The 18,607-nt window shown below is 41.5% G+C and overlaps 1 protein-coding gene across 1 annotated transcript in view; it reads right to left on the reverse strand.

Moving 5' to 3' along the window:
- LOC126091124 (phospholipase B1, membrane-associated-like) overlaps positions 1-18,607 on the reverse strand; it is a 140,079-nt gene that overhangs the window by 35,204 nt on the left and 86,268 nt on the right. The window contains exons 4-5 of the mRNA XM_049907037.1: positions 16,386-16,612; positions 98-260 (exon numbers count right to left, since the gene is read on the reverse strand). Of these exons, the coding sequence (XP_049762994.1) occupies positions 98-260; positions 16,386-16,612 (390 nt within the window). The remainder of the gene's footprint in view (positions 1-97; positions 261-16,385; positions 16,613-18,607) is intronic.

Here is an 18,607-nt window from a genome sequence, read left to right on the forward strand (position 1 = left end):
TCCAATGCTACTCACCCGGTAGGAGTCACAAGTTTCTACCAGGAAAGTGGATTCATTATCAGTTCTAACAAGGAGGGCAGACGTATGTTATACTTGCGTGGAGTGACGACGACGCTGACGAGGGTGCGTGGCAGGTTCTGACGCAAGTAGTCCAGCGTGTCTATCAGATCTTTCCGATGGTTTTCCGCAGCTTTCTTCGCAGTGTCTCCATAGCAGATGTCCAGGCAGAAGTCGTTGTCCCCCACCATCACTGTCACTAGCTGTGAAAGGTAAAAAAGGCGTCATATTCATAAGATCATTTAAAAATTTGCAGTAAAGATATTAATTCCTGAGACTGACATTGTAAAATTACTGGAATTTCCGTCGGAACACAACAATATTGGAACCCACTTCTTACTTTGAAATTAACTGGGGTACATAGCTAGTATAACCTAAGTATTTATTCACGAAATTATTCCACTTATTATACAAGATTTTGTCTCTTGATTGAACTACGGCGATATCTGACCGATATTAATGTAATATTCGGTAGTAGTTAAAACTTCGATAGCGCAATGGAAAGTATAAAAGGGTCTTTAACATGTGTTTAAGTAATGCAATATTACGCCCGAGACCTTCAATCACTCTAACACAATCTCAAAGCATGTGTGTTTTCTCTTATAAACGAAACCCATGCGAACCGGCCCGAGTGGCCGTGCGGTTCTGGGCGCTACAGTCTGGAACCGCCCTGCTGCTACGGTCGCAGGTTCAAATCCTGCCTCGGGCATGGATATGTGTGATGTCCTTAGGTTAGTTAGGTTTAATTAGTTCTAAGTTCTAGGCGACTGATGACTCCAGAAGTTAAGTCGCATAGTGCTCAGAGCCATTTGAACCAATCATTTGAAACCCATGCGATACAGATGTAGGTCGCACTTCCTATTCCCTAACAACTGTTTGCTAGAAACGTGAATCAGAACTGCTACTCTCAGCACGTGTCTCAAATTCCTTTGCGCTACAAACCTTTCTAATGCTAGCTGTAATACGCATGCAAAGAAAGGAAACTGTTGTCTGCTAATGGCCGTTTATTGTGACAGTATTTTTTGCAAGGTAAGACGTATTCGGTGGTTGAGCTCGCGTCATCTACGAACGTAGACAACTGATAATTGTGCTTGTGGTGTAAGTAGGCTGTTTAGGTTTTTATGTTGGTAACGCCACGTAGCGCTGTGTGTGAAAATCACTGACTGCGCTGTATGTAGTCTGTGGCTGTTGGACTCATTGTTGGAATATTCGCTTGTGTAGTGTTGGGCGGTTGGATGTGAACAGCGCGTAGCGTTGGGCAGTTGGAGGTGTGCCTCTAGCAGTGGTGGATATGGAAGAAAGATGCCAGAGTTTTGAGAGGTTGCTATAAGCGGACGATCTGGACTTGTGTCCGACAAAAAAAAGGAAATTTGTGAAGATGAAAGTCATGAACTGATATATATATATATATGCACCATGCTAGTGACTTTTCAACACTATTAAGGTAAATACATTGTTTGTTCTCTATCAAAATCTTTCATTTGCTAACTATGCCTATCTGTAGTTAGTGCCTTCAGTAGTTAGAATCTTTTATTTAGCTGGCAATATTGGCGCTCGCTGTGTTGCAGAAGTTCGAGTAACGAAGATTTTTTTTTTTATTTTTGTGGGGTAAGTGATTCATGAAAAGTATAGGTTATTGTTAGTCAGGGCCATTCTTTTGTAGGGATTTTTGAAAGTCAGATTGCGTTGCGCTAAAAATGTTGTGTGTCAGTTTAGTGATGATCAGAATAAGTAAAGATAAAACTGTTTGATTACATTGAGTTCTGCTCAGCTGCTTGAAAATCAAATAACGTAGAAGTTTACCAGCACAGTCTTTCACAATTTTTCAAAGGGGACGTTACAGTGGTAACTGAGCGTGACAAACACAAAATTTTATAAGTCACTTTAGGATGAAATAATTAAGGAGAATATAGAAATGAATTCATGTTATTTTTTCAAGGAATAAATATGAAAATTCAATGAGAGTGTGACACATGTCCTCTAAGGAGAGACCACTTAAGAATACAATACCTCGCATTATCAAAAACATAACAAAATAGTCCCACATATTCTCAGATCCCCTTGATGTTATTAAATGGATGGACAAATAACGTGAACCATGACCATACCCAAGCATGATTTAATGAAAGACCAATATTTATCCATGAACAATGAACAAAGAACAAATCCAACCTTGGTCAGAAAGTAACACATCTTCAGAACTGAAAAATCGTGTAACATTGTATTACGCCAAAGCAAGCTAGTAAGCAATGCGCTAAACATTCATTTCTAGAATGTTCGTGCTTCTTAGTTAACATCTCGGCAAAAGACAAGACACAAGCGTCTGAAAGTAACAAATAGAACTATGTTAACTGTTGGTGGTCGCTACGCGTTATTAATCAGTACGGCTCCATGTTCAAAGTACACCGTGCAGATATGTTTTCATTATGCAGCCTAAGATGTGACCTATCGTACGAGAGTAGTGCATAGAATATTTGCACTATGCTAGTGACTTATAGCTCACGTAGTGACATGTAAATCGAAATACGTTTCTAACTGCAAGCTTTCATTATTATATAGGAACTGCTTTACTGATGCTCTATAAAATACTATTTGTTAAAACATCATTTACTAAATACTGCAGTTGTTTTGTATCGATAACCCCTTCCACAGTGAGCCGAGAGGCCTCCATGCAAGTAGCTTTGGAATGTGGATGGAGTCAAGTAAGTAGTAGCTGGTGCCTTTATGAAGTAACCATGTACATCGACCGTCAAAGTATAACGTTTAAACGGTTATTATCTGCGTCTGTTTTGTATCAAGTGATACGTAAAAACATAGAAACAGGAATTAGAGTTTCATTTTTGTTTGTATCTGTGAGGTGTTATCCAACTATATGTTTACCAGTTGGTGTTTAATCAGCATATATTATAAAAAAGGATGAATGTATCTCTGTATGTTCCACATCTCCTAAACCAAATTGATCGATTTCAACCAAAGTTGGTACTCATGTCCCTTTGTGTAAGGCAACAATTGCTGTGGGAGTAGGAACAGGCTACTTATCATAGTTCAAAAGATATGACGTCATAAACAGAGATTCGTGAGAAAATGACGCTTCATGCGTGAATTTTTAATAGATTTATTCTTTGCTACTAAGACACTCCTACAGTCGAGTAAACTGAAAGAAATCTCTGCAGCCCGGCAGCGCTTCTGACGGATTCCAACTGTGAAGTGCGAACGGCTGTAGGCGGAAACAATAGTTGTCCATTGAGCCATGAAGCGGCGTTTCCACAGAGACATTTAAAAAATCGCGTTGTAGGCACGCGAAGCAGCTCCGCCCAGAGTACGGAAACTGTCAGGTAACATGTTGCTTAATTTGGATACTGTATTTATACATATGCACATTATGCTTATTTCTCTGTATGACTGTTTCATAATTTCAAAGGTGCTTTTATGAATAGATGGAAAACATAGTTATTTATTTTCTATGAGAAAAGTAGCAAAATTAATACCCGAACATTGCTGGGTTTGTCAGCTACTACACAACCTGACGACCTGTAGCAGACAACCAAGTCATTATGTGAGCCGAAATAACGGGATTAATGCTAGAATGGACAGTAAATTTACTGTAAAGTGACAAAACCAGTGTTTAGTAAAAGTCTGAATCTTAGTAAAGATCTGGTGTTTCGAAACATTTTCCTAAATTACACGAAGCGCTGACAGTTCAGCGAACGTTGCGCACAGAGAGCTCTTAATAACTTTTAATAACAGCAACCATATATTTAAATATGAGCAGATAGGTACATAACTGTGTTTATTCAAGCAATTCATCAGTTTGCTTTTAATCTGAGGTTCCTAACTTTACCTCGTGTGTATGCTCAGTCCTACTCTGTATGTGTCCGTTTTATTGCAGTGTACGGCCACAGCGGCTGGGAAGGACAACACGAACATTATTTGTGGGCGAGACGACGTCACATGGTGCAAGTAAATGCAATTGATCACGGGTCGTAACATGTTCATCGTGATACTTAACAATGGGTCAGGGACTAGCTATGTGGGGCACTAACATTACGCCAGATCATATATAAACAGTGTGTCTGATAGTAAGCGGAGTGAGTGACAGCTGGTCATTCTGCTTACAATACGTTTTGTCTTTCGTTAAATACCTATCGCTTCATTTAAGAACTTACAGCAAGGTAATTCCTCCAATCACAGTCATCCATGGAATCGAGGTGAAATGCTATAATCGCTAAGGAACGTTCGGGACACGTTTCCCCCTGCTTGCAGTCTAGACTAAAAGTTATGACCAGGCCCTAAATATAAGACGAAGAAGAAGAAAAGATGATGAGGATGATGATTACGACAACCAACTACTGGTTGTGACGATTCAGTGGGAAAAACAATGAAACATTTTAATGTGCCAAATAACAACAACGACGCAGCACATAAACTGGCATTAAGGAGGAAGCGATGGATTGCAGGAAATGGAGTTGCGAAGGACCTGCTAATACAGCAGAAAAACGATGAAGATGATTAGTGTTTACATTAATGAACACATTAATTTTGAGACATATTCATGAAACCACACTTTAAAAAATGCAGGCAACCTTCTAGGTAGGGCAACCACAACTATGAGTAGTTATCTTGGGCATTAATAACCCGCTTCAGCTGTATTTAGTTCTTTTGCTATTAGATTACTACCGGTTTCGTGTCACTAAAAGGTACATTTTCGGTGAACATACATGGCACTCATATTTTACTTACATGTTCATCTGAATATGTGGTTTTTAATTCCAGGCAACCGGCAGTAATCTAATAATGAGGGAATAAATAGTGCTAAGGCGGATTATTAACACACAAGATGATGAAAAACAATGGTTTTGCTACTCGATTACAGTGTGAACCAAAATAATTTTAATTATGAAAAAACGAGCACATTTTGGAAGGGAAAACGGTTTTTCATATTCATCACGGTAGTTGCCGGCTCTGCCATGAAGAAATCGAATTTGTACATAAATCCTTGGACCTACTTTGAAACAAGAACTACACTGCGGCTCATAAATTAGGGATAATGCTGATACATGGTAAAACAACGCTCTGGTGGCAGGTTTGCGGGTTTAAATCACCTCGGGGTATGACCATGCGCTGCATTTGAACTGCGGTCGTCACACGGTGGCGCTGGCAGCAGTCCACATACGCAGAGGTGTGTTGGTGCATATCCAGTACGGTGCAGCGAGTAAGTGTACATACGTTTTCAGACGTGATAATGGTAACTGTGCGTTGAAAATGGCTCAAAGGACACATATTGATGACGTTATGAGGAGTAGAATACTAGGGCGACTGGAGACTGGTCAAACACAGCAAGTCGTAACACGGGCCCTCCATGTGCCACAAAGTGTGATCTCAGGATTGTGGCAACGATTCCAGCAGATAGGAAACGTGTCCGGGCGCTACAGTACGGGACGTCCACAGTGAACAACACCACAAGAAGACCGATATCTCACCATTAGTGCCCACAGCCGACCACGGAGTACTGCAGGTAGCCTTGCTCGTGACCTTACCGCAGCCACTGGAACAGTTGTCTCCAGACACACAGTCTACAGACGACTGAACAGACATGGTTTATGCGCCTGGAGACCGGCAAGGTGAATTCCACCTAGGCACAGGAGAGCCCGTAAAGCGTGGTGTCAAGAACACAGTACATGGTCATTGGAACTGTGATCCCAGGTTATGTTCACGGATGAGTCCAGGTATAGTCTGAACAGTGATTCTAGCCGGATTTTCATCTGGCGTGAACCAGGAACCAGATACCAACCCCTTAATGTCCTTGAAAAGGATCTGTATGGAGGTCGTGATTTGATGGTGTGGGGTGGGATTATGATTGGTGCACGTACACCCCTACATGTCTTTGACAGAGGAAATGTAACAGGTCAAGTGTATTGGGACGTCATTTTGCACCAGGGTGCAATGGGTCCCACCTTGCTCCTGATGGATGATAACGGATGGCCCCACCGAGCTGCCGACGTGCAGGAATACCTTGAAACAGAAGATATGAGACGAATGAAGTGACCTGCCTGCTCTCCAGACCTAAACACCATAGAGCACGTCTGGACTGTTCTCGATCGACGCATCGCTGCACGTCTTCAAACCCCTACGACACTTCAGGAGCTGCAACAGGCACTGGTAAAAGAATGGGAGGCTATACCCCAGCAGCTGCTCGACCACCTGATCCAGAGTATATTGAAGTGAGGGTACAGGCGCAGGAAACAGTGGAGTTTTGTAGCACATGTGTTTCGGGACGTTTTTCTCAACTTATCACCAATACCGCGGATTTACAGATCTGTGTCGTGTGTGTTCCCTATGTGCCTATGATATTAGCGCCAGTTTTGTGTAGTGCCACGTTGTGTGGCACCACATTCTGCAATTATCCTTAATTTATGAGCGTGACTGTATTACCTTATCGCTGGTAGGCTTCCTATCTTATATGTATCATTAATGTGAAACAGTTTTAAAAAATGGCCGTAAGTGTTAATATGTTGGCAGCTGTCACTTATAGCTGACAGCCTGTCAGCGTCTAGGAATCTGAATCACGCATTTCAGCATTACTATTACACAAAACCGGTGTCGTCTAAATTATTCCACAGAATCACGAAATTCTTCACCTTCAGTACATTGTGTCTGTTTTCATAAGTTTTATGCACGGAGAAAAGCGGTGTTTAAATTGAAATCTGCCGAACTGAATAACTTACAAGTGAGATATTTTAAAGCAATGTCACATCTCAATGGCTCCATCCAATGGTGGTCCGTGAACACTACAAAGACGACGTCGCATTTTACTCTTATTTACTTATTTATTTCTCAGATTCTTTGGGACCACGTAAGCCAAAGCTGCCAGGTCGTGGAACGAGCCAGTAGTACATAGGTTACAGAATGATTATTTGAAAATTTATTAACAAATAAAAATTTGATATACGGATAAATAACACAGAGCAGGTAAAATTCTCAACTACTATGTGGAACCCATGAACATAGTAAGGGTTTCCAACAAGAAAACCTTTCAACTTGGATTTGAATGTTTGCCGCTTACCGCGCATTCTTTTTAAGTTCTACTAAAAGCTGAAAGTTGTGTATTAAACTGCACTTTCATTTATATATACAGTTTGATTTTCTTTAAAACGTGAATTGGTCTTTGTAATATTTAGCAAAAATATCCTGTAATCAGTATCGATTTACCGAGCAAACTTTTGCGTTAGCTATTTGTGGCGCTGCTCTAGTGTGTTTCTGCATTTAGAGGGCCATTTCTTCACTGCAATATCGTATTTATCCACCGACACCGGACAAGCGCCATTCAGTTTAACTATTTTCCCTGTATGGGAATACACATAATGGGTTTATGAGTTCAGGTTGTAGACATATGGTTGACGACATCTTGCTTCTCGCCGTGAGAAGAACCGAATGGTAATGCGACAGCTCGCGTAAGCGGGAAATCCGGGTTCGAGTCTCAGTCTGGCACAAGTTTTCATGATGCACCTGATGGTTGTCCATATTCGCAAATGTGAGTATGTTTCATGTACATCGTAGACATCCTTGCGTAACAGAAGAAATATTGAATTTAATTGATGAAAGGAGAAAACATAAAAATGCAGTAAATGAAGCAGGCAAAAAGGAATACAAACGTCTCAAAAATGAGATCGACAGGAAGTGCAAAATGGCTAAGTAGGGACGGCTAAAGGACAAGTGTAAGGATGTAGGGGTAAGATAGATACTGCCTACAGGAAAATTAAAGAGACTTTTGGAGAAAAGAGAACCACTTGTATGAATATCAAGAGCTCAGATGGAAACCCAGTTCTAAGCAAAGAAGAGAAGCAGAAAGCTGGAAAGGAGTATCTAGAGGGTCTGTACGAGGGTGATGCACTTGAGGACAATATTATGGAAATGGAACAGAATGTAGATGAAAATGAAATGGGAGATACGATACTGCGTGAAGAGTTCGACAGAGCACTGAAAGACCTAAGCCGAAACAAGGCCCCAGGAGAAGACAACGTTCGAATAGAACTACTAATAGCCTTGGGAAAGGCAGCCTTGACAAAACTGTACCATCTCGTGAGCAAAATGTATGATACAGGCGGAATACCCTGAGACTTCAAGAAAAATATAATAATTCCAATCTCAAAGAAAGCAGGTGTTAACAGATATGAAAATTACCGCACTATCAGTTTAATAAGTCACGGCTGCAAAATACTAACGCGAATTCTTTACAGACGAATGGTGAAGCTAGTAGAAGTCGACCACAGGGAGGATCAGTTTGGATTCCCTAGAAATGTTGGAACACGTGAGGCAATACTGACCCTACGACTTATCTTAGAAAATAGATTAAGGAAAGGCAAACGTACGTTTCTAGCATTTGTAGACTTAGAGAAAGCTTTTGACAGTGTTGACTGGAATACCCTCTTTCAAATTCCGAAGGTGGCAGAGGTAAAATACAGGGAGCGAAAGGCTATTTACAATTTGTACAGAAACCAGATGGCAGTTATAAGAGTCAAGGGACATGAAATGGAAGCAGTGGTTGGGAAGTTTAAGACAGGGTTGTAGCCTCTCCCCGATGTTATTCAATCTGTATATTGAGCGAGCAGTAAAGAAAACAAAAGAAAAATTCGGAGTAGGTATTAAAATCCATGGAGAATAAATAAAAACTTTGAGGTTCGCCGATGACATTGTAATTCTGTCAGAGACAGCAAAGGACTCGGAAGAGCAGTTGAACAGAATGGATAGTGTCTTGAAAGGAGGACATAAGATAAACATCAACAAAAGCAAAACGAGAATAATGGAATGTAGTGGAATTAAGTTGGGTGATGCTGAAGGAATTAGATTAGGAAATAAGACACTTAAAGTAGTAAAGGAGTTTAGCTATTTGGGGAGCAAAATAACTGATAATGGTCCAAGTAGAGAGGACATAAAATGCAGACTGGCATTGGCAAGGAAAGCGTTTCTGAAGAAGAGAAATTTGTTAACATCGAGTATAGATTCAAGTGTCAGGACGTCGTTTCTGAAACTATTTGTATGGAGTGTAGCCATGTATAGAAGTTAAACGTGGACGATAAATAGTTTAGACAAGAAGAGAATAGACGCTTTCGAAATGTGGTGCTACCGAAGAATGCTGAAGATTAGATGGGTAGATCACGTAACTAATGAGGAGGCATTGAATAGGATTGGGGAGAAGAGGAGTTTGTGGCACAACTTGACTAGGAGAAGGGATCGGTTGGTAGGATATGTTCTGAGGCATCAAGGCCCCATTTTTACCCTCCACGCTGCCCTCCAATTTAATATTGGAGGGCAGCGTGGAGGGTAAAAATGGTAGAGGGAGACCAAGAGATAAATACACCAAGCAGATTCAGAAGGATGTAGGTTGCAGTAGGTACTGGGAGATGAAGAAGCTTGCACAGGATAGAGTAGCATGGAGAGCTGCATTAAACCAATCTCAGGACTTAAGACCACAACAACATCGTCGGAAGGCTCGATGCCAGAGGTGGGAGCGTTGGTCAGTAATATTTTATTGGCATTCCCCTGGTGATCTCACCTTACTTGAAAGCACAGTAGATCAAGACAAGTATGCACGTAGCTTTGAGGACCTTTTCCACTCCTACATATATTTTGTTTTCTTCTCGGCACGATAGCCCTTACTAGCAGGACAATTGAAAGTGTCACACAGCCCGCAGTGTACGTGTGCAGTTCTAAGAGCACCAGAAAGAGTTTACCGTACTCCCCTGGACACCAAACTCCCATAATTTAAACACAATCGAGAACCTATGGGACCTCTTCTATCGGGCAGGCTCGCGACATCGTTCCTCAACCGAGTAAACTAGAACAGCTGGTCGCGGCGCTTGAGTCGGCAAGGCTCCACATACCTGTCAGTACCGCTCAGAACGTCATTATCTCTCTTTCCGCACCCCTGGGCTCCAAAACGTGGTTATTCTGGCTTTTGACAGGTGGTCACATAAATGTGACAGGACTGTGGGAACCGACCTAGAATTAGTCATTTACAGTTTTTAAGGCGAGTGTTGCTCTCTAACGGACGTACAAGTACTCTGCATGAGAGATCGCACATCATGGCACAAAATGATTAACATGGAGTTTAGCGACGCCAGCTGGACGAAATTTATTAGGAAATAATAAATTGCGCTTTTGTTCCAATGTGAATTTTAAGTGTGGTACTCCATTTCATGTCCTTCTCCGTTTGGCTTATGTTTGTTATTCTACTTTCTTTATGGAGGCAGTTACTTGTGGGAGAGACTAGAAAGTAATCTGGAAACGTATTGTGAATGTTCAGACAACTTACAGTGATGCAGCCTGGTGGTCAGAAAACAGACTATATTCCATTTTGCCGCATAATACGACAGCCATCTCAGATCAGGGCCCCTTTATGGTCCGTAAAGGAAGATGCTGGTTTGAGTAAGGTGTGTGTTTACCGTGGCCTATGTGGTTGTGGCGTGTCACTCATTAGTTAGACCATCAGGACTGTGTCAGAGCATAAGCGACACGCACATGTACAGCAGCAGATAAAATCTGCTATTGCATAACAGTGCCTAATTGCTCATCCTATGTAATATGAGCTTCTGACGTTCACTTCCATCTATTAAGATGGACTGATTAAGGAATGATTCGAGATTAAATTAGCAAGTGGCGTTATAGATAGAGGCCACTGGGCTTGCCAGGGTGATAACACATGTTCCTGTCAGATCATCGAAGTTCTTTCGGATTTGGATACCACTTGGGTGGATGACCTTACGGGTCTGCCGAGCGCTTTTGGCAAGCGGGATGTACTCAACCCTTCTGAGGCCAATTGACGAGCTACTTGATTGAGAAATAGCAGTCGGGAGAGCGGTGTGCCCCTCTAAATGAAGGGTAGAAGGACGGATCCTCAAAATTACAGACCAATATCCTTAACATCAGTTTGTTGCAGGATTCTCGAACATATTCTCAGTTCGAATACAATGAGTTTCCTTGAGACAGAGAAGTTGCTGTCCATGCATCAGCATGGCTTTAGAAAGCATCGCTCCTGCGAAACGCAACTCGCCCTTTTTTCATATTATATCTTGCGAACCATGGATGAAGGGTATCAGACGGATGCCATATTCCTTGACTTCCGGAAAGCGTTTGACTCGGTGCTCCACTGCAGACTCCTAACTAAGGTAGAGCATATGTGATTGGTTCCCAAGTATGTGAGTGGCTCGAAGACTCCTTAAGTAGTAGAACCCAGTACGTTGTCCTCGATGGCGAGTGTTCATCGGAGGTGAGGGTATCATCTGGAGTGCCTCAGGGAAGTGTGTTAGGTCCGCTGTTGTTTTCCATCTACATAAATGATTTTTTGGATAGGGTGGATAGCAATGCTGTTTGCCGATGATGCTGTGGTGTACGGGATGGTGTCGTCGTTCAGTGACTGTAGGAGGATACAAGATTTGTGATTGGTGTAAAGAATGGCAGCTAACTCTGGATATAGATAAATGTAAATATATGCAGATGATTAGGGAAAAGAATCCTGTAATGTTTGAATACTCCAGTAGTAGTGTAGCGCTTGACACAGTCATGTCGATTAAATATTTGGGCGTAACATTGTAGAGCGATATGAAGTGGGACAAGCATGTAAGGGCAGTTGTGGGGAAGGCGGATTGTCATCTTCGGTTCATTGGTAGAATTTTGGAAAGATGTGGTTCACCTGTAAAGGAGACTGCTTATAAAACACTAATACGTCCTATTTTTGAGTACTGCTCGAGCGTTTGGGATCCCTATCAGGTCGGATTGAGGGAGGACATAGAAGCAATTCAGAGGCGGGCTGCTAGAATTGTTACTGGTAGGTTTTATCATCACGCGAGTGTTACGGAAATGCTTCAGGAACTCGGGTGGGAGTCTCTAGAGGAAAGGAGGCGTTCTTTTCGTGAATCGCTACTGAGGAAATTTAGAGAACCAGCATTTGAACCTGACTGCAGTACAATTTTATTGCCGCCAACTTACATTTCACGGAAAGACCACAAAGATAAGATAAGAGAGATTAGGGCTTGTACAGAGGCATACAGGCAGTCATTTTCCCCTCGTTCTGTTTGGGAGTGGAACAGGGAGAGAAGATGCTAGTTGTGGTACGAGGTAGCCTCCGCCACGTACCGTATGGTGGATTGCGGAGTATGCATGTAGATGTAGATGTAAATCCATACTCAGTATGCGTATCGGCTAAGGATGACACAGAGGTCGGTCGGTACCATTGGGCCTTTTGAGGCATATTTAGGATAGAGTTATGAATAGAAACTGAGATTTTTGATTAACTTCTGTTTGAAATCCTACTCTCTCCCTGTTGAAAAAAAAAAAAAAAAAGGTCGAATATAATGCTGACTGCGCACTCTTTGGTGATTAATACTCACTACAACTTCTGACCTTCTTCATGGTTGGTCGTGTGGTGACGCTAATTGTTTACTGAGCGGCGTTTTCTTTCCGCAAATACCACACTGTTGATTGCCATAGATTCTCCTGCCGAGGATTTAAATTTCTTTGCACAGCGTTCACTAGTTTCATTTGTTCTCTGAAAATGATAGGATGTTCACCTGTCGATGTATCGTCAGTTGTCGAAGACGTCACCCGGATGCATTCCCGTTGTTTAAACATCTCGTAGGGCGGATAAAAGAAATCACACGGTATTCTGAATATTTGCGGTACTCGTTTTCCAACCCAGTGGTCGGATCTCAGAATATTTTCGAAGTAGTGGGACTGGTACAAGGTGCTGTTTAGTGCTGTAGGAGTACTGACTACTTTAACTTTGCGGCAGAGGGACAAAGACTGGCAAGTCTTATTTACACTGATAGTACATAGTGCAAGGAATTAACCCGGCTCCGTCATATTGCTTCCAATCAAACCAGCTGGGCAGTACATCACGTAGTTTGAAGCGCGAGCCGCACATCGCTAATAGGGTATGAATTCTGGCCGCGAGTTGGGATGTGACTTCATGCGATGCCACGGAAACTCCGAGGGTGGACGAAAAGGGGCGTTTTAGAGCACACGGAGTTAGCCCAAAACATAATACGTTGTGCACAGCTGCTAACTGACGACACATATACAAGGAAATGCCTCGACAAGCCCAAACCTTAAGGATAGAAACCTGGAATTTGTAGAGGCTGTTAATCTCATACTGTAGGCATCGTTTAATAAGGGCATGATCGAAATTAAAATCCTAAGGGAGTGAAGTAGGGGATGAAAGTCTGTCTGAGAATATGTATTGCTTTAATCTATGCTTCAACATTTTTGGAAATTGAAACACTAAGAGACTAAAATAGTAGATGAAATTATTTTTAATGAATCATTATTAAAGTACTAATAAAGGTGAAAATCTTTATTTGACTTCTCGGTTAGAAATTAAAATAAATACTTGTTTCATTTTTTTTCGGAAATTCAACCTCTAAGTTAGTGAATTAGATGACGAAAATTTTTAGACAAATATTTCTTTAGCCCATAGCAATAGTAAAAATACAGAAATTCTAGCAGAAACATTTAACAAGTTACTAAATTGTGAAGATCCCCCAGAACTTCTTCAGATAAACACAGAAACCCCAATTAAAACACCAGCAGAAAATATAAATCCACCTACAATTAATGAGGTCTACAGAGCCTTGAAAGAACTCAAAAACTACAAAGCAAGTGGAGAAGATCAAACGTTTGCTGAACTTTGGAAATATGCAGCAGAACCAGTAAATATAGCATTACACCAATGCATAGTAAAAATCTGGAATGAAGAGAAATTACCAGAAAACTGGACTACTGCTATAATACATCAATTACATAAGAAAGGAGAAAAATCAAATCCAGACAACTATAGAAGAATTTCCCTTTTGGACTGCGCGTATAAGATCATGGCAAGAATACTATACAACCGCTGTAAACATCAACTAGAACTGGAACTGGGAGAATATCAAGGAGGATTTAGATCCTGGAGAAGCTGCCCAGAACAGATAATCACCTTGAAGTTAGTTATGGATATCTACAAAAGAAGGCAAAAACAACTAGTCATAACCTTTGTAGATTTCAAAAAGGCGTATGATTGCATCCATAGATCTTCAATGATGAAAATATTAAGGAATTTTGGACTTCATCCTAAATTAATAAAAATGATACAGTTAACCTTAACAAACACCAAATCCAAAGTAAAATTTAGAGGAGAAATATCTGAACCATTTACGATTAAAACAGGGTTGAGACAGGGAGATTGTTTATCACCATTGCTATTCAATTGTGCTCTTGAATATGTAATGAGAGAATGGTACAAGGAAAATCCTATGAATATTAAAATTGGAACTAAGAAAGATAAAATAAACCTAAATTGCTTGGGATTTGCTGATGACCTAGCATTACTAGCTAATAATATTCAGGAAGCCACGAAACAAATAACATGCTTACAAAATATAGCACAAAAATTAGGACTCCAGATATCATTTGAAAAGACTGAAATAATGGTAACGGATCCACTTGTAATAGATCACATCACAGTGAACAATAGGGAAATTAAAATAGTGAAACAATTTAAATACCTGGGTGAAATTATAACACATAAATTGGACGAGAAACCTGCATGGCGAGCAAGAACTAATAAAATGATAAAAGCTCAAAAACTAACATGGTATACGTACAATAAAAAATGTCTATCAATTAAAAACAAAATTAAAACATTACAAGACGGTGGTTCAACCAGAGGTTACATACGGAAGTGAAACTCTTTTTAAAGTCACCCAGAAAAACAGAATTGACAAAATTTTAAAAGTAGAGAGAAGAATTGCTAGAACATGCATAAATAAGAAATATCAAAAAGCTGGGCAATGGCGGATAGTTCCAAATGAAGTGGTATACAGAGAACTGGAGCCCATCACCGATACTATACGAAAGAAAAGGATCTCTTTTTGTGGTCACATTCTGAGGACACCAGAAACCAGATTATCAAGGAAAATTATTGAGAAACTCTAGAATTTGAAACAACAAGGAGGATGGCTTAAGGAAATAAGAGAGGATATGGAAGAACTGGAAATAACTCTGGATGATTTGCAGAACAAAACAACAAATTTAAAGAAGTTGAGGGACACAGAAATAAGATTTAAACCAAAAATTGACAAACGACATACAATGAAAAGGGTATTTACAGATGAGGAACGACGAAAAGCATCGGAACGAATGAAGAGATACTGGGCCACTCGGAAAGGGGAAAATACCAAAGAAGAGGACCAGAAATGATTGACTGAAGTGGTCCAATGAGGCCGTAAAAGCAGAAGAAGAAGAAGAAGAAGAAGAAGAAGAAGAAGAAGAAAGCATTTTTTAAGTAAGTATAAGAAAGTTTGTTTTCAGCTTCTCGGTTAGAAATACAAAAACTGCATATTTCATTGGTTTTGGAAATTCGACCATTAAGGGGGTTAAATAGAAGACGGAAGTTTTTATGCAAATATTTTATTACAAAACCATTTTTAAACTAAATTTCAGAAAATTTGTATTTGGCTTCTCAGTTATAAACAAAAGATGTGCGTGTTTCATTGCTTTTTGGACATTCAATCTGTAATAGAGTTAAATACGGAATGCAATGAAATTTCCTGGCAGATTAAAACTGTGTGCAGGACCGAGACTCGAACTCGGGACTTTTGCCTTTCAGTGCCGAGTGAAAATCTCATTCAGGGAATGCAATTTTTACGAAAATATTCCTTTACGTTGAAGCGTTTTCAAAACTAAATCTAGTAAAATTGGTATTTGACTTCTAAATAATATGTGTTACGGGCTGGAAGTTTCTAGACAAATATCACTACAAGAGCTCAAAGCGCAGGATTAAGAAAGACCTCCGACTCATGTTACCAGAATCACTTTTTGGTCAGAAATATATTCGGAAAAGACCTTACTTCTATGACCTTAATTAGCGTGAAAGTTTAAAAGATATTGCGATTTGTGAGCAACAGAATACTTCGATTAAAGAAAATAAAAATAAAAATCTGTGCAGAACATATGGTCTACGTCATCTATAAGAACTAAGTTTTCCGCATCGGCACTACCATATAAAATTTTCTTGGACTTATTTCCATTTAGTTCTGGGTAAAATCTCAAGCTTTCGACCATTACCACCATCAATTTCGTCAGGAGTAACCGCTCCTGACGAATACGGTCGTAATCGTCTAAAGCTTGATGTTTTAACTAGTTTTGATAAAGGATATCAAGTAACTTGCCAAGTATTTGTGGAGTCAAATAAGGGGGGTACGTTCATCACTCAGACTACGTTTAATGTATACTAATAAAGCTACGCGACTTGTGTAGTCACAGACGCTTGTGGAGTGGGGCAGTGTACGCGCCTTCCAGTGCCTGTCGAAGTCGACGGCAGGGTGCGCGCGCATGCGCCGGACGAGCAGCCTGGCCTGGAAGGGCACGTCGCGGCTCATGGCGCCGGCCTCGGCCACGTTGAACTGCGACGCCCGCTGGTGCGAGAGCGCGTCGTGCAGCGAGAAACCCACCAGCCGCGGGTTGAACTCCCTCAGGATGTTGGGCAGCGTCAGGAAGCGGCGCCAGCTGCCCTCGCCTCCTGCAACATCCCCGTTCTGCTCTAGAACCCTATTTTCACAACTACACTGGTGTGCAAAACTGAAGGACAAAAGTAATTTTCGCATGATGTGTCACTGCTAAGTAACATAGCTCAGTGAAACGTGGACTATACACAGAAATATCTGCAATTGTATAGCAACTAAATGTAAATGACGTGTGACTAGGGCCTCCCGTAGGGGAGACCGTTCGCCGAGTGCAAGTCTTTCGATCTGATGACACTTCGGCGACCTGCGCGTCGATGGGGACCAAATGGTGATGATTAGGACAACACAACACCCAGTCCCTGAGCGAAGAAAATCTCTGACCCAGTCGGGAATAGAAACCAAGCCCTTACGATTGACATTCTGTTGAGCTGACCACTCAGCTACTGGGGGCGGACGTATAGTAACTGAAAGAATAGAAATGACACTTTTATTCGTAAGCAATAATAACAACGAAACCAGCGCGAGTTATAATTGCCTCCTTGACACTAGAAGAGTCGAAAGGTCGTTATTAATAGGGTGTGTGATCACCATTGAGGGACATTCATTATCTCCAATGAGCATTGATGATGGTCACAAAGTTGGTAATGAGTTCTTGTGCTAGGGCTTTCCATTCCTCCACCATCACGGTTGATAGCTGCTGGATGGTCGTTGGTACATGTCGACGTGCTGCAGTGCGTTTTCAACAATGCATCCCACACCTGCTCGATGGGATTTAAGTCGGGCAGCAGGCAGCCCAGTCCATTCGCCGAATATCATCCCGTCCAGAGAGCTCCTGCACTGTTAGGTGACGTCGCACGTACTTATCAACAGAAATGAAGACAGCACCGAATGCCATGCTTATCAATAGAAATGAAACCAGAACGAAATGCATTCCTGAAAAAACGCACAAGGGGAACAAATACAGTGTCACAATAGCATTAACCAGCGGCTATACAGTGTTCTAATATTTGGAGATCAGTACGCCCATGCAGCATTATGCACACCTTAACACCTGGACCACCAAAGCGATCATGTTCCTGGGAGCACTACATGGTCTCACCATTCGCCGTCGAGGATACTTCCAGAATCACTACCGAGACTGAATATGCTCTAATCCGAGAAGGGCAATTGGCCTCATTCTACGTTGGCCTCGATTATACTCTGGCAACATGGCAGTGCCACTGATTTGCATGTGACAATAGAGCACAGCGCTCTGGTCGTCAGGCGAGAGACCACCCCATTGCAATTGCTGTGCCACTGTGGAGCGTGAGATTCCATCCCTTGCAGATCTGTTAAAATGTGGTTTCAACTTCACCCAGTGTCTGACGTGGGACGCTTCGTCCCTGTTGTACAATGTACCGACCATCTGTAGCTGTACTTGATCATTATCGACGACCTCCTCTCCTCTGGGCAGCTCGCCAAGCACGTCAAACAATGCTCTGAGCAGTACCACACTCATGGGCTACAGTCCTCACACTTCGACCTGCCACTTTACCTTCTAGTCTTCCCATTGCGAAGTCATCCAAATGTTGTCTTTGTGACATGTTCTTGAATACAACCACCACAGAGCACTGTGGCTGCTCGCTGATTGAAAAACACTGTTTCTTCCCGTTCCTTCGACTGCGTCATGTTGTTGGGAGCACCACTTTTGGCTCTATAGTCATACTGACCTCTCGCAATTTGACGTCCACCTTTCTTTGCATGACTGGGAGATGTGTGGCAATAACTCCCGCACTTTCAGTTATTACCATCGACATTATACATCTCGTCTTTAACTACTTCGCAGTGCAAAGCACGTTTGTACTCTGAGAAGCAATATCAGTGTTTTCTTCTTCTTGTTCTTTGTGATTTATTCAGGCTATGTTCACAGAATCGTGGAGACAAACCAAAGGGTAGGAACATCTATTCATGATGGTTATGAGGACGATAATGACGACGACGTTGGATGATGAACACTCAACAATACGAGCATCAGCGCTGTTACAAAGTGTCAGCATGCTATTGTCGTGGAG

Source organism: Schistocerca cancellata, chromosome 1 (genome assembly GCF_023864275.1).
Source record: "Schistocerca cancellata isolate TAMUIC-IGC-003103 chromosome 1, iqSchCanc2.1, whole genome shotgun sequence".
In the NCBI taxonomy this organism is placed as follows: domain Eukaryota; kingdom Metazoa; phylum Arthropoda; class Insecta; order Orthoptera; family Acrididae; genus Schistocerca; species Schistocerca cancellata.